This window comes from Cnephaeus nilssonii (assembly GCF_951640355.1).
Source record: "Cnephaeus nilssonii genome assembly, chromosome: X".
NCBI classification, from domain to species: Eukaryota; Metazoa; Chordata; class Mammalia; order Chiroptera; family Vespertilionidae; genus Cnephaeus; species Cnephaeus nilssonii.
The window spans coordinates 79,763,346-79,790,631 of NC_137071.1; the positions used below are offsets into that span (position 1 = coordinate 79,763,346).

General features: G+C 38.2%; 1 protein-coding gene across 1 annotated transcript in view; it reads left to right on the top strand.

Annotated features, from left to right (window-relative positions):
- The window catches only part of ALG13 (ALG13 UDP-N-acetylglucosaminyltransferase subunit), an 86,521-nt gene that overhangs the window by 32,915 nt on the left and 26,320 nt on the right, over positions 1–27,286 (top strand). Inside the window, 15 exon segments of the mRNA XM_079765132.1 lie at positions 2,535–2,616; positions 2,807–2,969; positions 7,066–7,141; positions 8,439–8,547; positions 10,276–10,340; positions 10,669–10,769; positions 13,993–14,120; positions 14,824–15,070; positions 15,521–15,634; positions 15,809–15,965; positions 16,615–16,735; positions 19,821–19,853; positions 19,958–20,013; positions 23,678–23,749; positions 25,152–25,317. Coding sequence (XP_079621258.1) covers positions 2,535–2,616; positions 2,807–2,969; positions 7,066–7,141; positions 8,439–8,547; positions 10,276–10,340; positions 10,669–10,769; positions 13,993–14,120; positions 14,824–15,070; positions 15,521–15,634; positions 15,809–15,965; positions 16,615–16,735; positions 19,821–19,853; positions 19,958–20,013; positions 23,678–23,749; positions 25,152–25,317 — 1,690 coding nt within the window.

Here is a 27,286-nt window from a genome sequence, read left to right on the forward strand (position 1 = left end):
TAAATTGTGCTGCTATGAACATAAGGGTGCATATATCCTTTCTGATTGATGTTTCTAGTTTCTTGGGATATATTCCTAGAAGTGGGATCACTGGGTCAAATGGGAATTCCATTTTTAGTTTTTTGAGTAAGCTCCATACTGTTCTCCACAGTGGCTGCACCAATCTGCATTCCCACCAGCAGTGCATGAGGGTTCCTTTTTCTCCGCATCCTCGCCAGCACTTGTCGTTTGTTGATGATTGCCATTCTGACAGGTGTGAGATGATACCGCATTGTCGTTTTGGGGCATTTTAATTATGATGTGTCTTGGTGTGGTCCTCTTTGGGTTCCCCTTGTTTGGGACTCTGCTTCCTGGACTTATAAGTCTATTTCACCAGTTAGGGGAAGTTTTCTGTCATTATTTCTTCAAATAGGTTTTCAATATCTTGCTCTCTCTCTTCTTCTGGCACCCCCATAATGTGAATGTTGGTATGCTTGAAGCTGTCCCAGAGGCTTCTTACACTATCTTCATATTTTTGGATTCTTTTTTCTTTTTGCTCTTCTGGTTGGGTGTTTTTTGCTTCCTCATATTTCAAATCGTTGATTTGATTCTCAGGATCCTCTACTCTACTGTTGAACCCCTGTATATTATTCTTTATTTCAGTCAGTGTATGCTTAATTTCTGACTGGTCCTTTTTCATTTTTTTGGAGGTTTCTAGAAGATTCTTGAGTAATGTTATAACCATGGTTTTGAACTCTATATCCAGTAGTTTGTTTTCTTCCATTTCTTTCATTTGTGGCATGTTTGTCTGTCTCCTCATTTTGGCTGCTTTCTTATGTTTGTTTCTATGTGTTGGGTAGAGCTGCTGTGTCTCCTTGAGTTGGTAGAGTGGCCTTGTGTATTAGGTGTCCTATAGGGCCCAGTGGATCAGACTCTCCAGTCACCTAGGGGAGCTCTAGGTGCACCCCTTTGTGGGCTCTGAGCACAGTCTTGTAGTTGAGACTTGATTACTGTTAGTGTCACTGGGAGGAATTGACCCTAGGCCAGTGGTCGGCAAACTCATTAGTCAACAGAGCCAAATATCAACAGTACAACGATTGAAATTTCTTTTGAGAGACAAATTTTTTAAACTTAAACTATATAGGTAGGTACATTGTTATTAACTTAATTAAGGTACTCCTAAGCTGGCCTTTGCTAAAAACTCAAGAGGCCAAAGAGCCGCATGTGGCTCGCAAGCCGCAGTTTGCTGACCACTGCCCTAGGCCAATGGCTGTGAGGACCAGCTCTGACTTCAGTGGGAGAGCTGCTGTGCAGGAGATACCCCTATAGAGCAGGACTTGCTTCAGTGGGGCTTTGGTGCTCACTGAGTCTGCCCCTTGAGTGTGTCGCTTATGGATGTGTAGAGTTGTAATTTGGTATGGTCTCACACTGACCACTGGGTGCACTGGCTCTTGGGTCTCCAGGAAGGTGCAAAGTCAGTCACTGCCTGGGGCTACCCAACAGGAGCTACAGAGAGATCTGCAGATTTTTCCTCTTTGTACTGGTTAGGAAGTTCCCGGATGAGGCCCAGCTATGAAGCAAGGCAGGCTGGTGCTGGTGCAGGGTCTTGGATCTTTTATTGATAGGTTTGTGGCTCCTTGACCTAGCTGTAGCTTGTTGAGAGATTTTAGCCTGAGCAAGGACAGGCCATTCATATGTAAAAGCTGTTGCGCACAGCTTGGGTGTTAGTGTGAATTGGATGAGGTGGGGGTCTTAAGTAATCACCAGGTTGGAGCAAACAGAAATGGCTTCTAATCAGTCCTGTGACCTAGGAGGGCCCAGCACAAGAACAATGATCCCTGCAAGCACCTTTGTCTGGGAGAAAGCCGCCCTGGAGTTCCTTCCCCAATGGCAGACAATCCAGTTCCTCCTGCTATGTGTCTGTTTTCCTCAGAGCCTCCCCCTTGCTCTGGAGCTCAGAGGAAGTGGGACCTTGTAAGTTCAGTTCATGGTGCCGGCCTTTAAGAGGAACAGCTGGGTCTCCAGTAGCCTCTGTGTCAATGAGCTCCAGTCCGCACTGGTTTTTATTGCTTGTAGTTCTTACTGCCCCTAGAGACTTCTTTCCCCAGCTCTAGAATCCTGGGCTGGGGGTCTGGTATGAGGCTGGGACCCCTTGCTGTTCCAGGCAGCCTCCACAGAGATAATCTCCCTCCTGACTAAAAAAAAACAGCACACTTGGGTTCTGGACCAGCCTGTTCTCCTCCATGTGCTACCAGTCTCAGTGTGTTTTCTTCTTTACCTCTCTAGTTGTAGGCTTTCAATTCAGCCAGCTTTCCAGTGGTTCTGGATGATGGTTCTGTATTTTAGTTGTAATTTTTATGTGATTGTGGGAGGCAGTGAATACAGGCGTTTACCTATGCCACCATCTTCCTTTTGCTCTAAAAGTCACTTTTTAAAACAAAACACATTCACTTAGTTTATCAGTTTTCTGATTCATTACTTAATTTAAAGTATCTCATGGTTGTAGGATGTTGTAACGTTCACTTAATGGTTCTGTGTATTTTCCTTTTCTTCAGATTCTACTCTGCTATTCAAGTAATGGCCATTACGATTCAGTGTACTCAAAACAGTTTCAGTCAAGTGCAGCTGTTTGTCAAGGTATGTGAAGGCTTTATAAATGTTTGGGTGTGATTTGTTGCCAGTCTTTAAATTGAGGAACCTTCCATAATAGCTTTTTAAAAACCTTGTTTGCAACTATTGAATTTGTATACTGGGTTGTGGCTGTTTTCACATTGTTACTTTAAAAACGTTGTTTTGATAATTGGAGTTTTGACCATTTTTTCTTTAGCTGTATTGTATGAAATTCTCTATAAAGATGTGTTTGTTGTGGATGAAGAAGCATTGAAGACTGCAGTTGAATTGTTTCGAAGTGGTTCTAAGAAGAACAGAAACAATGCTGTCACTAGCAGTGAGGATGTCCATGTTGCCTACAAGAGTTTAACTCCAGATAGGTAATAAAGGGAAAGGGAATATCAACGGCAAGATCATCATCTCTCTGTGTGTCATCATTTGGAAGTGGAAGAGACCTGGAAAGCTTTTATGACTGACTTAGACCCCTCCCTCTCTCTCTCTCTCTCTCTCTCTCTCTCTCTCTCTCTCTCTCTCTCTCTCTCATCTATGTGTAGGAATATTTTTTTTTTAATGGGAGAAGAGAAGTTTTGCCAAAAAGATGTGTTGTGTTGTTAGATGCTCAGGCTTTTGGGGTTCTGTCAAAGTCAGAAGCAGATTGTTGTTGTTTTTTATTGTTGGAAAACAATTTAGAACTGTCTAATCCTGTGACTCTCAAACTTCAGTTATATATGAATTACTTAGGGTGCTTATTAGAAAGGCAGATTTTTGATCCTACCTTCACAAAATTTCAGGTCAGAGTAAAGCCAGGAATATGCTTTTTAAACAAATATACTCAAGTATTCTGATATAGATAGGCCATGGACCACACATTGAGAAAAATAAAAACTGATTGTAAACTAGCACCATAATTTTGTAGATGGTAATTGAGGTTCAGAGTGGTTACTTGACACACACAACCAGCTAGTAGAAAAGATTCTATCTCAAGCTAAGGGAAGTTTTAAGAGCTGAGTGTCTTAAAACTTGTCTTTAAGACAGGTGTCACCTTATCTTCTTGCCTTGTAGTTCTATTTCTTTGATATTTAATGCTCTGAATTTTATTTTATTTTTTGGTGATATTTGAGAATGCAAGGGGCAGCCAACTATATACCAAGGTAAAAGTTGCTTCAATCTTTACTGATTGTTTTTTAAAGAACTTTGGCTTAAGGAAACTATAGTATTAGGAAGGCAGGGTGTATTTATTATCTATTTTTTTAATTTAATAAATCTTTATTGTTCAGATTATTACAATTGTTTCTCTTTTTCCCCCCCCATATCTCCGCTCTACCCAGTTCCCAACCCCCCTCTGCCCTTACCTCCCCCCCGCTGTCCTCATCCATAGGTGTATGATTTTGTCCAGTCTCTTCCCGTACCCCCCACACAGACACCCCTTTCCTCCTGAGAATTATCAATCCACTCCGATTCTATGCCCCTGATTCTATTATGTTCACCAGTTTATTCTGTTCTTCAGATTTTTAATTCACTTGACTTTTAGATTCACTTGTTGATAGATATGTATTTGTTGTTCATAATTTTTATCTTTACTTTTTTCTTCTTTTTCCTCTTTTTAAATAATACCTTTCAGCTTTTCATATAATACTGGTTTGGTGGTGATGAACTCCTTTAGCTTTTTATTATCTTTGAAGCTCTTTATCAGCCCTTCAATTCTGAATGATAACTTTGCTGGGTAGAGTAGTCTTGGTTGTAGGTTCTTGCTATTCATCACTTTGACTATTTCTTGCCACTCCCATCTGGCCTGCATAGTTTCTATTGAGAAATCAGCTGACAATCCTATGGGTGCTCCCTTGTAAGTAACTAACTGTTTTTCTCTTACTGCTTGTAAGATTCTCTCTTTGTCTTTTGCCCTTGGCATTTTAATTATGATGTGTCTTGGTGTGGTCCTCTTTGGATTCCTTTTATTTGGGGTTCTGTGCGCTTCCTGGACTTGTAAGTCTATTTCTTTCACCAGGTGGGGGAAGTTTTCGGTCATTATTTCTTCAAATAGGTTTTCAGTGTCTTGCTCTCTCTCTTCTTCTGGCACCCCCATAATTCTGATGTTGGTACGCTTGACATTGTCCCAGAGGCTTCTTACACTATCTTCTACTTTCTGAATTCTCTTCTCTTCTTGTTTTTCTGGAGGCGTGTCCTTTTCCTCTTTGTATTCCAAATCTTTGACTTGATTCTTACGTTCCTCTAGTTTGCTGTTGGGTCTCTGTATAATATTTTTTATTTCAGTCAGTGTATGTTTCATTTCTAGTTGGTCCTTTTTCATATCCTCGAGGGTCTCATTAAATTTATCGGCCTTTTCCATGAAATTCTTGAAAAACCTTATAACCGTGGTTTTGAACTCTATGTCCATTCGTTTGTTCTCCATTTCTTTCGTTTGGGATCTGTTTCCTTTCCTCCTCATTTTTGCTGCTTCCCTTAGTTGGTTGGGTAGCTTTGTGTACTAGGTGTCCTATTGGTTTAATGGCTCAGCCTCCCAGTTACCTGAGGTGGACGCTCTTGGTGCACCCCTTAATGGACTATGTGTGCAGCCTTGTTGTAGTTAAGTCTTGATTGTTGTTGGTGTCACTGGGAGGAATTGACCTCCAGGCCAATTGGCTATGAGGACCCGTTGTGTCTATAAAGGAGGAATTGCTGTGCTGGAGACACGTTTATGGGGCGGAACTTGTTCCTGTAGGGCTTTGGCGCTCACTGAGTCTGCCTCTTGAATGTGTCCCTTATGAGAGTGGTTGAAATCTGGTGTCGTTTCACACCGATCACTAGATGCCCTAGTTTCTGGATCTCCAATGGGGTGCAGGTCAGCTACTGTCTGAGGCCCCCCAGCAGGAGCTACAGCAAGAACTAGTTTTCTCCTCTTTGCTTAAGTGGTTTTGGAGCAGTCTGACTGGAGCTTCAGTTGATTTGGTTAAGTTTCCACAGAACAGACCATTTATTTTTTTTTAATTTATTTATTTTTTATTATATTTTATTGATTTTTTTTACAGAGAGGAAGAGAGGGATAGAGAGTTAGAAACATCGATGAGAGAGACACATCGATCAGCTGCCTCTTGCACACCCCCTACAGGGGATGTGCCCGCAACCAAGGTACATGCCCTTGACCGGAATCGAACCTGGTACCCTTGAGTCCGCAGGCTGACGCTCTATCCACTGAGCCAAACCGGTTTCGGCAGAACAGACCATTTATATGCAAAAGCCGCTGTGTGAATCCTGGGCGGGTTTGTAGAATGTGTGGGGCGGGGTCTCAGGGCGCCACTAGGCTAGGGTGTGGCAAACTGGCGATGGCTGCTGTCAGCCGTCTCTGCCTTTCTGCGTTTCCAATTCCCCCGTCCCACGCTCCAGTGCAGTAAACACTGATTGCTGGGCGCACCTCTGCAAGAAAGTCACTCTCACTTTCCGACCTGATGGCCGAGAGTCCAGCTTCTCCCCGTAGGTGTCTGGGTCCCCCGCGTGTCCCCAGAAACTGGGTTTCAGAGTGATTGGGAGCTTGTCTCCCTTTGGGTTGAAAAAAAGCCGCGCGCCCCGTTGCCCGCCACCAGCCTGCTACGCGTGCCTCTGTACCTCAGCTTTTCCACGTTTGTTCTCCTTTCTTTTTCCTTCTTAGTTGTAAATCTACCATTCAGCCATCTTTCCCGTGGTTCTGGGTGGTAGACGTTTTGTCTTTTAGTTGTATTTTTTTAAATTGTTGTGCGCGGCGGCAGTTTAGTTGTTTAACTTTGCCGCCATCTTGGTTACTCCTATTTATTATCTATTGCTATGTAACAATATTACCATAAATTTGGCAGCTTTAAACAACACACATATCTCACAATTTATATGGGTTAGGAATCTGGGCATAGCTTAGCTGGATCTTTTACTTAAGGATCTCAAAAGACTGCAGTTATGGTGTTAGCAGGGATTGAGTTCTTTTCTGGAGCTGTGACTGAGGAAGGGTCCACCTTCCCACTCACATGGTTCTTGGTAGCTTTCAGTTCCTTGCAGCCCTAGGACTGAAAACCAGTTTTATGTCCATCAGCCAAAGGTAATACTCAGTTTCTTGCCACATGGGTTTGGTTAACATGGCTGCTTGTTTCCTTAAGCAAGAGAGAGAAACTAGCAAGACAAGCACTACATTCTTACACAATGTAACGGTATACTGTTTATCGGTTAGAAGCAAACTTAGGACACGTGAACACTGGGAGGATGGGGATCATAGGGACCATCTTAATGATGTGTCCCCACAGGAATTATAAAATATAGGGGGTAATCTGCTAAGCATATTGTAGCACATACTTACACAAAGAAGCATAAATGTAAATGTTGAGTGAAAAAGTATTTGCCTCGTTTTTAGAACTGAGCTACTTTAGTACCACTAGGTGGTAGAATAGTCGTTAGATTTAAGATTTTCTTAGCTGCTACATTTATATGAAGCTCTTTGTTCTAAATCTTTTCAATTAGGACTGAAGAATTGGGTGCTTGCTGCAATGTTGAAAATATACCAGAGGGGTACAATAAAGGAACAGAAGAAGCAAAGGTTTGAGATTTTTCTAGAGCAAAGACTATAACCTTGGTTTGCAGTATTATAACTTAAACTAGTTGAAATCACATCATCCATTCTAGTAATATGGGGATGGGGAGGAGTTGATATTTCCCTTTGTGGAAGTCTTAATTTGAAAATGTAAAATGTGTGCTCAATGTTCTCTGAATTTTTATTATGGAATTGCAGAATTTTTTCAAAGCAAACTGAACACTTGAGAAATGTCAGAAGCTGTTGTTTTCAAGATAAAATAATATTCTAGACTCAATGGATAGTTTGTAATCAATTTTATAACACTGAGTTTTCTTTTTGTCATTAAAGAATATAATGCTTATCCCTGTCTACTCAAAGAAAATAGGTAATAATCCTGACACAGGAGACAGTTTATTTGTATAGGTTTAAAATTAAGCAGACATTACATTTGAGGCTAGCTAAATAGGACAAATCCTATATAATAAAGAGCTAATATGCTAATGGCTGTGACACCCTCACACCATAACGACCAATCAGCAGGAGGCTGCATGTGCTGCAGGCGCGGGTGGGCAGGGTTGCGTGCGCGGCAAGGCGGAGACTTGATGCTGCGTCTCCGCCCAGTGCTGGCTGGAGACTTGACGCTCCATCCCCTGCTAGCGGGGCTTGACGGGGGTTGGGCCGGCCGGGTCTGGGTCTTGCCCAATGGGGATGGGACCGGCTAGATCTGGGTCTCTTCCTTTTTAATGTGCACGAATTTCATGCACCAGGCCACTTGTACTGTTATAACAATCTCTCTGTATGCCCCAAGTGCTGGTAATTTGGGAACAGTATTGAATATGGTGAAATTCTAGGAAAGCAGAAGGAAAAGGTAATTTCTTTGGAAATTATCACAGATTTTAACCAAAATGAAATAAACTTTTCATATTTTTCCAGTTGATTTTAGGGTACAGAAGCACTTGCACCTCTGTGTGCATACCAAGGGAAAACTTGTCAAGTAGCTCTGACTGAGTCTTTAATCTTGGTCAGTGTTGCATTGATTTATATATGATGTATCCTGAATTGTTGGCTGCTTGAGACAATATTTCCCTTCTGCCGTCCAAAACCTTTTAGATTATTTGCATATTGCTTCTTTAGTCTTCTGATTTTTAAATATACTGTAAAATTTATTGTGGAATTTATATCTTATTTTAATAAAGAAGGAAAGGAAGTCATATGTACATAGCTTTAAAAAAAAGGCAAGAAAAGAACCTTAATTTTTCTTCATAGAAGAAAGACTTAAGCTAAAGATGGTGAGTTTGTAGCATGATTATTTTTGTTTTAGTCTCCAGAAAATCCATCCAAGGTGCACTTCCCCTATAAGGTGCTCAAAGCTTTGGATCCAGAAATCTATCGTAATGTAGAATTTGATGTTTGGTTGGACAGCAGAAAAGGTAATGAAATATCAACAGGATACTTTTGAATCCTGACAGATTTAGGAGAATAATTTTGTAAATTGTTTTTAATAAGAGACATTTTCAATGTACTGTGATGAAAAACAGGCATGTACTTACTTTTTGCCTTAATACATGATATGAATCCAAAGGAGGAACAAATGGTTTTAGAAGTGGGATCTTTTAGAGTCTGATGTTTATCTGGTATTTCAACTTTGCAAAGACTCTGTGGAGGCAGCCTTTAGATAACTAAGAGTACCAGAAACTTGTAGTAACTAGAAATAAACCTATCTTACATTTAAAGGGTTAAAACTCCCCTTATTAATAAATGAGTTGATCAGGTGTTGGCAAACTATGGATTGTAAACAAAATCTGACCTGCCACCTGTTTTTGTATGGTATGTGAATTAAGAATGGTCTTTAAATTTTTGAATGGTAGAAAAAATTCAAAACAGTATATTATGTGAAATTCAAATTTCAGTGTCCATAAGTAAAGTTTTGTGGCAGAGTTGTGTAGTTTGCCAACTCTCAAAACAGGTATTTCTCTCTCCTTTATTAGATAATTAAGTTGGTCAAAGTAGGCCTTAAAGTTCTGCCTTAGAGGTAGCCTTTAATGTCTCATATTTCTTGAACCATGTGAACCAGGGTATAGTTAGCAATATAGAATGAGGTTATGACCTAATGGAACACAGTAAGTTGTTAAAAATAATAGGTTCCTTTGAAGAAGCTTTGTATTTCTTTTTTTAATTGAGATGTGTTACTTTCAAATTTTATCTTACTGGTGTTTGACAAACTCTAAATTTGCAACCTCCTAATTTCCACTTACAGTGGAACCTTGGTTCTCGAACTTAGTTCATTCCAGAAGGCTGTTTGAGAAGTGATTTATTCAAAAACTGAATTATTTTTTTTCCCCATTAGAAATAATGTAATGAATTAATCCATTCCAGATCCCCAAATGATTCCTATTTTAAACTTTCTTATATATAGTACATGTCAAATGCACTGTTTAATCTATAAATACTTCTTTTCTTAAATTTATCCAACCACCCTCTACTAGCCTTAAACTAATCCCTTTTAGCACTGGGTACAGGGGTGTCTTTCAGGTCAGCATGCAGTACTTTTGCTTGTTCATATATCACTGCCTCTGAAATGATTGTCACTGGCTAACTGCTTTTTGTTAATCCAAATCAACAGTAGTTTTTCCATCTCTTCAGTTGCCTATGGTCATTGTTTCTTTCACAACCTTAGCACCATTAACTCTCTTGATGGCCTCTTTATCTTTCAAAATTATGCTAATCCATTGATGCCAACAACAAAGGCATTCTCTCCTTTGTTGCCTGAGAGACACTTTTTGTCTTGCTGAGGTATCAGCTTGAAAGGGTTCAGTTCCAAAACTGGTTTGGTTTCAAGACCTAGACATTTTTTTCTGTGAACAACTTGGTCCACAGTTGGTTTTCTGTGAACCAAATTGTTCCACCTGGGAGGTTCGAGAAATGTATATTTGTGTTTTGTAGCACAAAACTATATTTGGAAGTCTCCTTAAATTGACTACAGAAATAACCTATCACGAGTGATAAATGACCCTTTAGGACTACCCCTCACCTCAATTTTAGCTTACAGTGGTAGCATTGTAAAAACACCTTGGTAAAAGTGCATTAGAAAATTAAATGATGTAAAATAAAATAGGAAAGGAAACAGTTTAGTTGAGCTTGATCCTTTCTTTTAACAGAACTTCAAAAAGCTGATTACATGGAGTATGCTGGGAAACATTACTATTTGGGAGACAAATGTCAGGTTAGTGTCTTCTTTGAAGAATCAGTAATTTTTTTTAAAGATTGTGGTTTTAGTCATTAATATGAGTTCAACAAAACTAATTTGCAAAATTCTAGAAAATTTTTAAATGTTTGTGTTAAATTTAAATTATAAATTTTTGTGATTAGATGTAAGACTCTTTCAGCATGTGCAACCTCCATTGAACCAGACTGGCAGTGCTGATTATCAGCTGCTTTAATAAGTAGATACTGAACTTCATTTGGGGAACAGTATTTTTGTTTGGCAGAAGCCAGATCTGCCAATAGACTTGAAAGTAAATGTATTCTAACTGTCTCTTCCCCTCTTTCAGGTTCGTTTGGAATCAGATGGAAGATATTATAATGCTCATATTCAGGAAGTTGGAAATGAGAACAATTCAGTAACAGTTTTCATTGAAGAATTGGCAGAAAAGTAAGAATATAATAACGTGTTGAATTACTGAAAACTTTGGCTGCTGATGCCTTTTTTAAATATTAAATTGAGAATTACCAGGATATTAGTTATATCTGGTACTAGCCTAACATGACTTATCTTGAATTGTAAAAGTGTATGCTAAAGTATAAAATCTCAGTACAGTTATGTGTTGCATAATGACATTTCAGTTTATGACAGTGATTTCTTAAGATTATAATGGAGTTGAATTTTCTATAAGAAATGGAAGGATGCACAGTTCAGGAGGAATTATTTTTTTCCTCTGATGGAAGCAATATCTGTGCAGCGTGGCAGTAGATTCCCTCTCACAGCACCTCAGTTGTGAGTGCATGGGTCACATCCTTATCAGTCAGCCACTGAGCTGTTTCAGCACAGAGCAGCCTGTTCCTTTAGCACTACATACTCAAAGGGCACTGTAGTCAGTCCTCCCAGATGTAGCCCAAGGTCTTCATAGTTCATTGCTGTAAATTCTTGGTTGAGGACATAAGATTCTGTACAAGGACACAAGTCCACAGGAGCTACTTTAACAGATATTAAGTGCCACTGATAATTAGTATCAGCTTTCTGTGATAGTATGGAGCCAGCCTGTCCCTATTCTTTGGGAATATGTTCAGGTTGTCATAGCTAAAACAGAAAAGTTTTATTTCTTCCATCAGTGCAATGCCAGAGAGAGCCCCTATGCTATATAGTGTGAATGGAATCAATAACAAATTTCCAAAGTCAAACTATTTGAGTCCCCCGTTCTATACCCTCTCCATGTTAAACACCACAAAGTTTTTTAATCTAACCATTGCTTCAACATGCAATAGCCCAAACCACATTGCCACAATAATCCCTATGTTCCTTTATCTCTCCATCTTGGTTTCTTATTCCTACTGATCCTCGGGCCACCTTTCACTCCCTCCTGCAGTCACTATTGTGGTGATCCACTCCTTACCCAGCCAGTTTCTCTAACATATTTCTAATTAATCCATCCAACATAATGATTCATGTTAATGTTCATCCAGCTCACAGAGTTCATGGAGCAGCATTGGCAGCTTTCATGTTCTATTTCTGACCCTGTAGGAAGGATTCAGGGGGAGGGCTTGTGAGACAATGTTTATAAAGCCTACAGTGATGTACATTAATGTCCTAGGCCTTCACATTCACTCATCACTCACTCAGAGCTTCCAGTCCTTCAAGCTCCATTCATCGTAAGTCCCTATACAGGTGTATCATTTTTTAACTTTTGCACCATATTATTAAACTATTTTTCCTTTGTTTAGATATACAAATACCATCATCGTGTTATAATTGCCTACAGTATTCAGTATAGTAACATGCTGCATAGGCTTAGAGCCTAGGTGTATAGTAGGCTAGACCATCTAGGTTTGTGTTAAGTGCACTCTATGATGTCCATACAATGATGGAATTGCCTAACGATGCATTTCTCCGCATGTACCTCCTTTGTTAAGCAACATATGACTGTATACCTATGTATAAAAGTTTATAAATCCTAGTCACTAGCCAACTTACTATAAATATTAAGTACAACAGAATGCTGTTAAAAACTGTTCATACTAATGGGAAAGCTGGTTTTCCAGTGTCACAGCAACTCAGCTAGTCCAGTCATTCTCAAACTTTTAACATGTTTCAGAACTGTCTGGAGAGTATGCTATAACACAGATTGATGAGCTCCATCCCCAAAGTTTTTGATTTAGTAAGTCTGTGGTGGGGCCCAAGAATTTGAACTTCTAACAAGTTTCTGGATGATATTGATGCTATTGGTCTACTTTGAGAACCATTAAACTAGGTCAGTGGTCGGCAAACTCATTAGTCAACAGAGCCAAATATCAACAGTACAACGATTGAAATTTCTTTTGAGAGCCAAATTTTTTAAACTTCTTCTAACGCCACTTCTTCTAACACCACTTTTCAAAATAGACTTGTCCAGGCCATGGTATTTTGTGGAAGAGCCACACCCAAGGGGCCAAAGAGCCCCATGTGGCTCGCGAGCCGCTGTTTGCTGACCACGGAACTAGGCTATACTGCCGTAATAACCAAAAAAATAAAATCTCAGCAGTTTAAAACAATAAGGTCACTTCTTGCTCATTTTGCATGTTATGTATTATTTACCTGTTAACGGAAAAAACAACATTGAAACCTGTAAAGAATTTTTGTGAGTTTATTTGAGCCAAACTGTCGACATTTGCTGGGAAGCAGAACCTCAATGAGTTGAGATAATGCTCCAGAGAATGGAGGGTTACATCTATATTTATACATTGCAATCAAAGGAAAGGGACGTAAGTGCGTTACATGAAATTCATTGGTGATAGATTAGGGAGGTGGGATAAAGTAAAGCGGGGAAACCTCTGGGATAGGGCAAAAAGTGAAATGATGGACATGTGCTTCTCTTACAGAGATGGATACAGGATACTTTAACATAATTAACAGTTGACAATTAACTTGATAACAATAACAATAAGGGAATGTCCTGGTGCCATTTGTTGTGCCCTGAGGGGTCCGGGGTAAAAAGGAAGTTACAAGTTAACCAGACATCTCACAGATTATGTTATTTTAGAGGCAAAAAGGCAAATGGGCTCAGTATAGAAGATCTAAGTTGATCTTTGTCAGGGAAAATATCGGCCTAGGACATGACTACCCACTATAACCTGTTTGTAGTTAAATATTTAATTTCAAACCATCTTTTGTGGTTATTCTAGGTCTCTGAGTTTGCAAGACTGCCATGCAGGCCTCCCCTGAGCTTGTCAGGTTAGCATGTGGCTCCTTTCGTCCACATACCTGACAGGCTAAAAAACAATGAAGCAAAGGGGACCCTGGCCAAGAAGGCTCTATTATAGACAGAAAAAATTATACCATGACAAACCATGTGTTGGCTCTTAAAGCATCAGTTACATAATGTAGCTGAGTCTGACGTCAGTGGGGTAGGAAAATATAATCCTCCTCTAAGGAGATGCAACAAATATTTCTAAACTAGTTTACCACAGTCATTCCTCTGGAAGGTGATTTGTACTACAAACATCTGTGAAATGGTACAAACTACTCTTAGGTTTCCTAAACTTAAAGAGAAAACCTCAACAGGAAAACTGTCAATAGATTTAAGTGGAATACACTGGAAAATGAAGCAGAAAGGGTGGCTATGTGTAGCAAATGAGAATTAAGTCTGCTGCAATGGCTTCATATTGGTATCTTTAACTTTAAGGCATGTCGTTCCACTGGCTAACTTAAAACCAGTTACTCAAGTGACACCTGTTCCTGCCTGGAATGCTATGCCTAGTCGGAAAGGAAGAGGTTACCAGAAAATTTCCGGGGGCTATTTCCCAGAAATGGGTTTGTATACTGAAGGTTTTTATTATTTTCTCCATCTTTCCCCCTACATTGTAATTTTTAAAGGTATAAATAAATCTTATTCTGGGGTAGAGTTTCTCAACTTTGTCACTACTGATATTTTGGGATGGGTAATACTTTATGGTGCGCTGTCCTGTGCACTGTAGGATGCTTAGTAGCATCCCTGGACTCTATCCACTACATGCCATAGCACTCTTCCCCCAGTTTAATAACCCAAAATGTCTCCAGACATTGCCACATGTTCCATCAGTGGGAAGAGGGGCAAAATTGTCCCTGGCTGAGAAATACTATTCCAAAGTACTTTGTGTAAACTTAAGTTGGAGTAGATTTTAGATTCTAAAATTTGAAGGGAAAATATTTTTCAGAGAACTAGAAAAACATGGAAGCAGCCAGAGATATTAATAGGCATTAACTCTCTGTTTTGATGATCAAAGCTGCCTATCCTAAAGATAGTGCTGTGATGTCCATTGATACAGAAATACCTACCGGTTTTGCCCTTCCAAATAGATTATCTAGTACATCCTTAAAAAATACAAAAATTCCCTCCCTGTATTTTTTTTTTTTTGCTTGTTTGTTCCTAAGAAAACATTTGAAAGTTTTAGTTATTTGTGTGTGTGGTGGGGAGACACTGGATATTTTGCTTTGGTTATGAAGCTTATTTGCTACTTCTTTGTTTGCCTGAAAGTTATGTCGGAGATGGACATGAAGCAACACAAGAAGATGTTCAGGAAAGTTAGAGGGAAAGAGATGTATATGTCTATGGCCTACAGCAGGGGAGATCCCCTACCCCCACCCAGGCTTCAGAATAGTATGCATTATGGGCATGACCCTCCAATGCACTACGCACAGACAGCTGGCAATTTTATGGCTAATGAACATTTTTATCCTCAACATTCATCTCAGAGACAAGGTCGGGGATATGGGATGCCCAGGTAAGGCTTAACCAACTTTCAAGATAATGTTCATCTCTGTTTAGATATTGGAAATAATTCCTGGACAGAATTACAGTAGAATTTAGAAATATCTAAAGAGTTTAGATTTCTTACAATTTCTGTCTACACAGAGAGCATAGAGGATGAAACTTGAGTATACTTAAATTCTTGTCAAATGAATTCATTGGAAGATTCATATTCTCACAGTTTAGGGAAATATGGAGCAGTTGAAGAAATGCTAGAAGATAGAATGCCATCAAGATATGAATGTCATGTATATGGCCCTATATCCGTGAATAATGATTAGGCCTAATGCCAGTAGTAAGAGGAGCAAAGCTCTTTGTTTGTGGATGTTTTTATAAAGATGTGTTAATTCTATTTAACTACAAAGACTGACCACTCAGACACTAGCGAATAAGGAATTCTGTTTTCCTTTCCCCTTATTCTTAGGGATTCATCTCGCTTTATAAACAGGCCTAACATGGTGGACCCTAAAGTTGGTTTTTACCCTGGCCCAGGGAAAAAGTGCTGCCAGAGCTATGATAACTTCTCCTATAGAGCTCGGTAAGTAAATTTTAAGTGTCAAAAGTCAGAGAAAATGGGTAAGTTTGTCTTCATTGCTGAGCAACAAATGTATGGACTAAATTGTCTCAACATTGAGATGTTTGAACTGTTATTTAGAAATTAGAAACAAGTTACTACTATATTTTTCCCCTTTCATTCTCTGAACCACTTAAGTTCCTTTAGACGTAGTCACCGCCAGATGCATTGTGTGAATAAGGAGTGCCAATATAGCTTTGCCCCAGAAAATGGACAGATGCCCAGGGGCTTGGAAGAAACCATTACTTTTTATGAAATTGAAGAAGGGGATGAGACTGCTTATCCAACTTTACCTGTAAGTAGTTTAAAAATTTACTCAAAAAGCTATTTACTTTTCTCTTTTTTAAGTAAAGGCATATAGATAAATTTTAGCTTTTTGTACAAATAAGCAAATAAAGCCCTTCTTGAAAAACCTAACTTCATCTTAGCACTTTTAAGGAGAAGAGAACTTTTTTTTTAGTCTTAGAGAAGCAGGTAGAGATGGACAAATAATCGTGCCTATATAGTATGGGCTAATATTTTGTTTTCTTTTTTTTTTTTTGTATTCTGTATTTAGCCTTTTTTCCCCATTTTTTATTAAGGTATTATATATGTACATATCTTACCATTGCCCCCCCACCCCACTCCCATACATGCCCTCACACCCCAGTGTTTTGCGTACATTGGTTATGCTTATGTGCATGCATACAAGTTCTTCGGTTGATCTCTTATCTCCCCCACCTCTCCCTAACCTTCCCGCTGTAACTTGACAGTCTGTTTGATGCTTTACTGCCTCTGTATCTATCTTTTTGTTCATCAGTTTATAATGTTCTTTATTATCCACAAATGAGTGAGATCATGTAATATTTTCTGTTTTCTTAATCACTATTGCCTCACACTTAATTCTAAAGCACATTAGAATTAAGAGGGAGAACTGCATGTATGTGTGTGTGTCTCTGGTACAGAATCATGGAAGGCCCTCTACAATGGTTCCTCCTACTCCGACATACTGTGTTGCAAGCCGCGGACATAGCTCAGGCAAACACACTTTGAGTTCAGAAGAGGGCAATGGCCAGTGTGATAATGGTGAGTCAATTACAGTTAAATGTGTTTTTTTAAAGATGATTCTTGTGGCATTAGAATATCAAGGCTATGAAGTGTACCTAAAGTGTTTGGGGGGTCTCACTCTGTTCTGTTAGCTTGTTTTGAAAGAGGTATCAGTTTTTGTCTCAGAGTTTGTTAGGTTTTTAAAGATATCTTGGTATTTTTCAGAAGGATAGGCTTCTATTTCTCTAGGCTCTCTACATTGTTATAACTTATTTTCAGCTCTTTGCATAGGTTTATACAGTAAAACCTCAATATAACGGACTAATTCAGTCAAGGAGGTGTCCGTTAAAGCTGAAAGTCTGTTATATAATAAAGTAGCTTTTCCGAATGCATATGTTAAAAAATTAACAAATTAGTGTACCTGTTTTTACTTATATAGACACATTTGTGTAATTAAAATTAAGTATGTATGAAAAGTTTAATTTCACAGAAAAGTTTTCTATATGTATTACTGTAATTTTAAATTTATATTGAATAGGTCTAGTAAAAGTGTACATTCACCAGTCACTGCGAGTAAACAAATGCACATTGGCACATATGCTGTACGCTTTAAAATTGCTGCAGAAAGTCTCGCCACGTGACAATGAAACCAATTACTGCACACGATATAGTGTGATTATGTGCTAATCATTCACTAAACATTGTTTATGAGTGGTGACTCTTAGATTCAAATATATAGTCTATAGTTGTAGATAAGTAATATTTATTTATGTTGGCGAAATTACGGCAGTGTTTTTTTCAACATATGGCCTATTCACTAAAATTTGTTAAAAATAACAATGAATTAATAACAAAAAATAACCCATTAATTTAATTACAAGTAAATCAGATAACATAATTTTAAAATTAACAGGGTGTTTATTTTCACATGTGACATACGGGCTGGAAATTTTGGCTGTTAAATCTGAAGTCCATTAAATCGAGGTCCGCAAAATTGAGGGTTTACTGTAGTGAGTTTGAATTTGGGATATTTCCCTGTGGAAAACATTTATTCCTTATTAATAAGGTACTATTCATGTTGTCCTCATGATTTGTAATAACTACTTTGGGCTTTTCATGAGACTGGCTATTATTTTACAAGACTGCTATGAAATAACTTCATTGCCCAAGAAGTCTACTTAATCTATAAATATTACTATTCATTGAATCCTATGTACAAAGTAATTATATTTATAATTTAATACTTAAACTATATCCCTCTGAGGAATGTGGTATTCTTATATTACATATAAGGAAATTGAGGTTTGAAGGGTAAATGACATGGCCAAAGACATACCTGGTAAGTGGCAAATATTTAATTTTTTATAGCAGCTTTATTTAGATGTAGTTTACATACCATACAGTTCATCTATTTAAGTGCACAACTCAGTGGTTTTTAGTATAGTTATAGAGTTGTATAACCATCACCACAACCAATTTTAGAACATTTTTATCACCCCCAAAAGAAATCCTGTATCCATTAGCAGCCACTTTCCATTTCCTTTCCCCCTCCCCTAGCCCTATGGAACCATTAGTCTGTTTTCTGTCATAATAGATTTGCCTATTCTGGACATTTTATATAAATGTCCAGATGTAATATGTGGTCCTTTGTGACTGGCAGAGATCAGTTTTAAATTTGGGTTTTTATGACTTTAAAGCTTATATATGTGCCTATATGTGCTCTCAACAGTTGTTATAGTGCCTCTTACCATGCACAGGGTATGCTTATTTTTTCAATTTTACTATAAAATCATATATGCCTACTTAAACAATTCTGGAGGAGTTGGATATATTAAGGAGGTAGGAGGCAGTCTGAATGACTCAATTTACCAGTCAAGTTCCTTATTTCCCTGTGATATATATGTTTTTACTTATTCTTATGTAGAAGAAAATAGATATTTCTAGGAAAAAAATCTAGCACAAGGATAATTTGCGAATATTTTATATGTGCATGTGCATGCTTGTAAAGGATGTATACGCTCTGCTCTTTTACTCAGCATGACCCTTTTGTCTTTCCCTTTAGCACGGTGGGCATCTTCAGATGTATTGCTCACCTGTAGTGGCATATTTAGAGTAACCAAATCTTTGTTCTCACGTAAAATCCTGCTGTTTGGAGGGGTTAATGCATGTGTGTTTGATAAGTAACGTGTTTAAGGATCAAATCCACCCTAGCTGGTTTGGCTCAGTGGATAGAGCATTGGCCTGCGGACTGAAGCGTCCTGGGTTCGATTCCGGTCAAAGGGCACATGCCTGGGTTGCAGGCTTGATCTCCAGTGTGGGGTGTGCAGGAGGCAGCCAATCAGTGATTCTCTCTCATCATTGATGTTTCTATCTCTCTCTCCCTCTCCCTTCCTCTCTGAATATTAAAAAAAAACATTAAAAAAAAGAATCAAATCCAGTTTTGACCTATGGATTTTATTTAGTGAAAACTGTTTAATTGAAGATTGGCATTCTCTGTGTTTCATTGGTATAGCAATCTTAAAGCAAAGTACGTCAATCTACTGAGCCATCCTATGAGAACAGACCTATTTTAAATGTATTATTTACCTGACAGGCTAAAAAACAAATGAAGCATGATATATCCCATTGATGTCCCCCTAAACAAATTATGGGTTATACTCAAATTATAGTCACCATTTACTATATGTCAAGCATCATGCTATATTCTTTTCACTCCCCTAGGTACTATTATTCCTGTTTTATAGTGAAGAAAGGGAGACACAAAGAGTGGTATTATTAATCAAGATTCAAATCTAGCCCTAATTCCACGCTTGTAAACTTAATCACCATAGTCTACTGCCTGACTGGAAAATTGGACACAGCTGTATTTTTCACCTCTACCTGAACTTTAAAAACTAAGGGAATTTTCAGAGGAGAAATTCATACTGTTTACAGCCAATCTCTGGCTTCAGTATCTTTTCACTAGTACAAAAGCTCAAATCACTTGGTGCAAGGATGTATATGTTTAGTTTTGAACCTACATATCCACAAAACTTGAGAAGAAAGCAAGTGCTGACTATCTGGCTGTGCTGAGCTAAAAGCTCTACATAAACATACAAACATACTCTTCTGTCTTTTTTTCTAGGGGGATATAATGAAGAATATATTTATCCTTCAGGTCAGTGAGATATAGGTAGAATCTATGATATTTATTATTGTTTATAAAATTTCAAACTATTAAATAATGCTCACTTTTGACTTTACTTTGGCAATATCCTCTAGAACCAGACTATGAAACTTCAGATGTTTATAGCACAACTGAATCTACAGCAAACTTGGTAGGTACTCTGACTGTGTACTAGGGCCCTATTCTAAGAACTATCCATATAAGTGTATTTAAATCCGAACAATCATATGAGGTAATCAGGGTATCATTTCCATTTTGTAGATGAAGAAATTGAGACCCAGAAATTGAGTAACTCATCCAAGATCACGCCCCTTTCTGAAAATAGTCTATTTAAAGATATTTCTAATATGCGTTGATACATGAGGAAGTTCAAACATTGGCAGTGATAATTTTTAGAGGAATTTACTACTATTTTTCTAACAGTAAGAATGGACCATAAATAAGTTTGCTTTGGGTATGCTACATATGCAGCAGGAGGGCCCTGCTCAGGGACTCAGGCTGATGGAAGCTCCATCCATGATTGCCAAGGCAGGAAACAAAAGCTAGTGAATGGTGCACTAGAGATGGCATGTGTCACTTCCTTTTCCATTTCTTTTTCATTGGCCATAGCATGTCCTATTAAATAATCTAACTTTTCTGTGCCTGGAAGTAAAAAAGTTGGAAATACTTTAACAGCACTAAGTAGTGTAGCATGCAACTCAAACTCCTCCCACAGGCAGAATACTTGCTTCCTCCTCAGGGGAGACAACCGAAAAATTCCATCCAGTGTAATTAAACTTATTGCCCAAGGTTTCTGGGAAATCTGCGGTACTCTTTGTATTGGGTCCAGATATGACTCTTCTTGACCTGGAAGCCTAAAGTCAAAGATACAAAGTTGTTTACCCCCACAAATCCAATTTGTAGTGGTGGAACAGGCACTGAAAAAATTGCAGTAAAAATTCCCACTCGGGGTGGGGGGGAATGGGAGAGACACAGTTACTTGCCTGTAGCAATTCTGACATCATGATAGACAGACATTGTGAGGGCCCCCAACCTAGGCATGGGGACTCTTCTCTGGAGGGGACTGGTTCATTGTTTTCTGGGACTCTTGGTTACTCAAAGTCCCTTCTGTCTTTGACCATATTTGAAGTAGGCATTGAAGAATAATCCTTGGCAGCTGAGCAACTTTCTCAGCCTGCTTTTTACTCATAGAAAAGTGGGGGTCCAAGGGTCATTTTATCTCAGTTGGATGGGTTTAGTTCTGCTCACGGTTTCTCTGGCTGTGTGATTAATTACGCTACCTCTGTCTGATTCCTATTAGTTTCATGTGTCAATATTCCTACTGACAGTTCTTTTTAATAATAGATATACTACTTAGATTTGCTATAGCGCTTTGCTTTCTTATCTCTATGTTTCTCTCTACTTGAGTATCATGAGCTTATCAGGTGTTGATGGAAGAGCCATATCTTTGGATGCTTTTCCATGAGCCACTTTGTCCACGTGCAAGTATTCACTGGGTGTTATATCCTTAGTTGGACTCTTGCTTTGACATATCTTAATGCAGTTAGTTTTTAACAACAATGTGATTCTTGCTTTAAGGCTGAGTTTTAACTGCTCTTTGTTGTTCAAAGCATTTATCAATTTTATCTTCTACAGTTGGGGTTGAAGTAGTTGCCTCTTCCATTAAGAGCTTACAAATTCATAATCTCCATCCTAAATTAGGTTCTTCTTAGAACAACACCTTACTTCTAGTTACAAATTATAGCTAGGTTAGACTGCAGTAACAACCCCCCCCCCCAATTTGAACAGCTTAACAGAGGACAGTTGCTATCCCTAATGTTATATGTCCAATGCAAGCTTTTGTTCATCATGGTCATGCAGGGACTCAGGCTGATAGACATGAGCTTTCAGTCACCTTGGGGCAGGCTAAAAATAGGATAATTGAACACTGGCTTTTAATATTTCTGCTCATATTTCATTGGCCAAGCATGTCTCATAGCCATACTTAACGTTAGATGAGACCAGGAAGAGCAACCTGCCATGTACCCAGGGGGAAAACTGGAATATTTGTAAAGAACTTGAGTGACTACCCTCTATTCCCTAAATCTGATTAATTTAACGTAGGTAGCTTCATGTACTCTTAGGAAGGTAAAGAAAACATATATAATTCTCTCCCCTATTTTTCCTTCATTTACTTTGCCCCTTCTAGAGAAATACTTATCCCTTCATTCTTTTATTACTATTCTCATATCACATGCTTTTGATACCATTTTTTGAAATAGTCACCCAACTAAAAAAGCAAGTAAAAATTTGACCGTCAGAGATGGCCCTTTAATTTCACTTGTTCCCTTTTCTTCTTAACTTATTTTATCATGAATCCCAATAGCTTTCAATCTTTTCGTGTTTTGTTCCATTCCCACCCTCCAGTCACCAAATGCATAGCAAGTTTCTAAGTAATTTTCTCACAGTATTCTGAGGAGAGAGGACAAATGTAAGACTTAAAGATTTCCAGGCATAGAGCCTTCTAAGAAACCATAAATATTTATTCCTATTTCTTATTTTCATGTTCATCTCTCAACTAAGTCCTTCTCTAGAATTGTTTAGCATTCACACTGGGCACTCTGAGTCAGGGCTAAAGTTTGCTTTTTGGCAGATCTTTTGGCTATACTTGAACACAAAATTTAGAAACATGCAATCTTAAGTCCATGTTAAATTGGGCTCGTATGGTTCCTGCTGTTTCTGTGATTACTTCCCCTGATTCCCTCTGTTCTTATCATTATTACCAATTTTTGCTACTGGTTTTCTTGCTTGTTTTTTTTTGCTGTCATTACAGTCTGTCATGCATAACTCTGAGCCTTTTAAAATCATTTTTGCTTTCACAAAGATAGTCTTGAGACAGAGGGAGTGGTGTTTGGATTATACTATATCCTGCTTAGATAGGATGCAGCTGACCAGCCAATTATCCACCTTTGTCCCAAACTACATCTTTAGATGGAATGCTTTCTTTTAGCAAAACCATTGTTGGACTTACTGATTTTGAAACTTTTAAGTCAAGAAAGGCCACTAAGAAAGTGTTTAAATTACAATCCTCTGTTATATTTTAGTGTTTGCATTGGGACTAGAGTTGGATGTAGATAGGAAATAGAACAGTTACCTAAATCAGGCACTGGCATTAGAGTGATACTTTTGGGAACATTATCTTTTTTTTTTTTTTTTTTACTGTCTTTGGTGAGGGGAGGAAGTGATTTTCAAGCAGCTCTTTGAAAGTATTAAAGGAACCTGGTCCTAACATCACTCCCCCTTCCAAATCAATCAAAAGCATTCACACCATGCAAGAGCCACTATCAGGAATCCTTTCTGAGCTCCAAAACTCAGGGAACACCTTACCACCATGAAATACTCAAAATACTCTATACTACTCATCTGATACAAATTCTCTTTGCTTCCTTGTCATTACATTTTTTATGTGTTGAAATCTCAATCTCTGTCTCTCACTCTCTGTCTCCCTCCTACCCCTCCCCCCCAGTAAGCTGCTGAAGATTAGGGTTACAAACTGCTGAGCTCTGCCTCTAGGATCCAGCCCTGAGTTTACTGAGGACTGCTGATAAAGTGGATCAATTCAAGGGGGACCAAAGACCTCATCATCAGGACAATAGCAGCAGGCATGGAGGAGAGGGTGTGGATTGGAGCATTATCTTATTAGTCACTTCCAAATTTGAATATTTTCAGAACAGATCACCTTTATTTTAGAAGATGTTGAAACAAAGCAGATATTTTATTGATATGTTATTTGGTTTCTTGATTTGCTCTTAACTGTATTTCTGTATTCACTAAAGTCTCTTCAGGACAGAGGACCATGTTCTATGTCTCCTCAGGACACAGTTACCTCATGCAACTACCCCCAGGAGGTAATCTTTATTGTGTTATTAAGGAGTCAGTTGCAGTGATCTGAATGGAGGAAAACGAATTTTTTTCTTTTTATTCTCTTCACTCATCATATTTCAAAGAAGCTGCTTATATTCCTATTTTAAGTATTATACCTTGTGGTGCCTTGCATAGTGATTGGTAAATTCATTCAATTAATTGAGCATCTACTATGTTCCAGTCACTGTTCTATGTGCTAGCATTAGACTACTCTTATCCTCTTATAATGAGTGAGTTAATATAAATTATGTGTCAAGTCAATGTCATACACTGACACTTAAATGTAAAGCTCTCCTGTAGAATGGGGAGTTGGTATCAAAATGGTAGCTAAAACCATAAGAGTGAATAAGATAATCCTGGGAAAAGGAAGATTGATAAGAGCATCTAGAACAGAGCCTGTGGATCACCAAATTTTAGGAAATGGGTAGAGAAGCAAAAGCCAGGGGCAGGGGAATAGGAGAGTATATTTGGGAAACCCAGGAAGAGACTGTTTCAAGGTGTCAGTTATTCCCGAGATCAAGGAACATTAAGGACTAAAAAGAGTCTACTAGGATTTTTTTGCCATGGAGTCCACTGGTGACTTCAAATACAGTTTATGAGGACCAGAGGGGGTAGCAGCCACACTTCAGTGGGTAGCAAGGAAATGGAGACTGCAGTGAGGACAGTGTATTCAAAAGAGGAGTCTGTTAATATTTATTGAACACCTCTCTGTGCACAGCCCTATATTGGGTGCTGTGGCCTAATCAAAAATATAATTTGTAGTCTCAGAAAGTTTAAAAAAAATCCAAGCACCTTTTGTGTTTAAAGAATTATGTATAAATCTCTGTACAATATGCAGGAAACACAGAAGTCACCTGCTTGGGCATAAGGGAACAAGGCAGATGGAGTATAGGGATTGGAAGGAAATATCATTGTTATACAATGTTATACTTGATTTTTGAATCATATTAATGTATTACCTTTTTAGAAAAAATAATACATTAAAAATTAAAGTTCTCAAAGTAATCTGGGGTCTTCTAAGAGAAATAACTTAACCTGCCTATACAGGGTTTACATAAAGATTGACTCCTCTGTGTTTTACTTATCAAAATACTGGAGCGAGATGGTGGGGGTCAATGGGGGGAAAAGTTGAAACATCTGTAATACTTTCAACAATAAAGATTTAAAAAGCAAAAAAAAATGCAAAATATTTAAGGATATATCTAACATATAACTGGAAAATTTGTATGCTAGAAGTGACAACATGTTGCCAAGAGAAATTAAAGACCCAAATAAATAGAGATATATAATAAAAAATACTATTTCCTAAAATGTAGGATCAGATAGGAGACTAATAGTGTTTGGGAAGCGGAACTTAGAATTCTAAACTTTCTTTCACACTTACAGGTGATGGTAAATTCTGCAGCAATTACAGCTTCCTGTGCCAATAATGTTCCAGTTCCAGTCTTATCTAACTGTGCAGCAGCTAATCAAGCTAGTAGTACCACTTCAGTTTCCTCACAGAAGGCTATACAGCCTCTATTTGTATCTTCACCTACACAAGGCAGGCCAGGTAGGTTATTAGTGGTTGCTTACTTTGGAAGCTTCTTTTCCTATTCATGGAATATGCACATAATAGTTATAGTGGTTAGATAGGATTACTTTCATTTCCATAATTACATTTGTTTAACCTACTTAATAAAATATCTTCTATAGTTGAAGAATCCATAAGATTTGAGAGAGCCAGGGTTTCAATGTTTGTTTGGTTGTTTTTTGTTTGTGCTTTTTTTGCAACTTTGGCTTTGATCTGATTTTGTAGCTATCTCTTTGCTACCCTGCTGAAAATTTAAAGGACTTGGACTAGTTTCTCAAACTTCCAGTTGAGTTTTATTATACAGGAATTAAGGTAGAAGTGTGTTCACACTTCACAGAATTAACTCCTGATAAGTTTGCTATAAAATACATTTCTATACAATGAATCATTTTCCCATGAATGTTATAAAGAATATAGGTGCTAGAATTTAAGAGATCTGGGTTAGAATCTTGGTTTTACAACTTAACTAGCCATGTAATTTTGGACAGGTTATTGAACTTTTCTTATCAATGAGCTTATTGGTACTGGTAGTACCAATTTATGAAGTGGTTATGGAATTCCAATGAGATAATATAATTTAAAATTCTTAGCAGAACTCTGGGAAGGTCGTGGCAACAATAGCATAGCTTTTCAATCTGAGTCCCCCAGTAAAAATTGAAATAGCAAACCAAAACCCATGGATAATACAACAAAACTAGATGACAAGTTATCCCCATGAACCACAAAATGTAAACAGGTAGTGACAAACCACCCATCACAAGACCTGCATGCTATCAGGGTTTATGTGGGAGCAAGAAGACAGAAAGAAGCATTGGGGATGTTGTCTAATGGACCTAAGAACAGAAGGACTCCAAAAGAGCTAATAAGAATTCACTGGAAAGAGGGGCGGCCAATTTGGAAGGAGCAGCTAAGATTAGGAAGGGATTTTACCTGTTCAACACTAGATGAGTGTTTTGGGTACATGGTAATGGGACTGAAGGTCTTGAAGCAGTTTGGCTCTTAACTCTCATTTTTTTAATATTACATGAAAACAACAGCTAAAGAGCCCTATGACATTAGAAAAGCTTTCCTATACTCTGCCTCATTCTAAAGTTTATGAAAAATAATATCACATAAAAATGAACAGCCCTAGCTGATTTGGCTCAGTGGATAGAGTGTTGACCTGCGGACTAAAGGGTCCCAGGTTCGATTCCGGTCAAGGGCACATACCCAGGTTGCAGGCTCTATCCCAGTGGGGGTGTGTGCAAGAGGCAGCCAATCAATGATTCTCATCATTGATGTTTCTATCTCTCTCTCACCCTTCCTCTCTGAAATCAATAGAAAAAAAAATATATATATATATATGAAAAGTGCTAAGATCAAATCCTGTGCAAAGATGTTTTAAGAAAAAAAAATAATCCTTATAGACACTAAAAGCATGTCAGAAATGTGCTCACTAAACAGAAGTAAACAAACTAAAAGTAAATTAACAACTATGAGGTGTCCCAAAAAAGGTACACATACACTTTGAATAATTAGAAAAGCAGTGTTTACTAAAATACATTTTATTTTCTGCCTGACCAGTGTGGCTCAGTGGTTGGAGTGTGGGACTGTGCACTGGAGGGTCGTGGGTTCTATTCCTGGTCACTGGCACATACCTGGCTTGCAGGTCCAATCCCCACCCCTGATTGGGGCGTGTGTGGGAGGTAGCCAATTGATGTGTCTCTGTCACATTGATTTTTTTCCTCTCTCTCTCTTCCCCTCCCCCCTCCCTTCTACTCTAGAAAATCAATGGGAAAAATATCTTCACTCCTCAGGTGAGGGTTTAAATAAATAGATAGATAGATAGATAGATAGATAGATAGATAAATAAATAAATTGAGCTATCAGTTGTTAAAGTGTGTATACATTTTTGGGACACCCTGTATTTCAGGATGAGCTAAAGACATTAATAAGATTATTAAAGAAT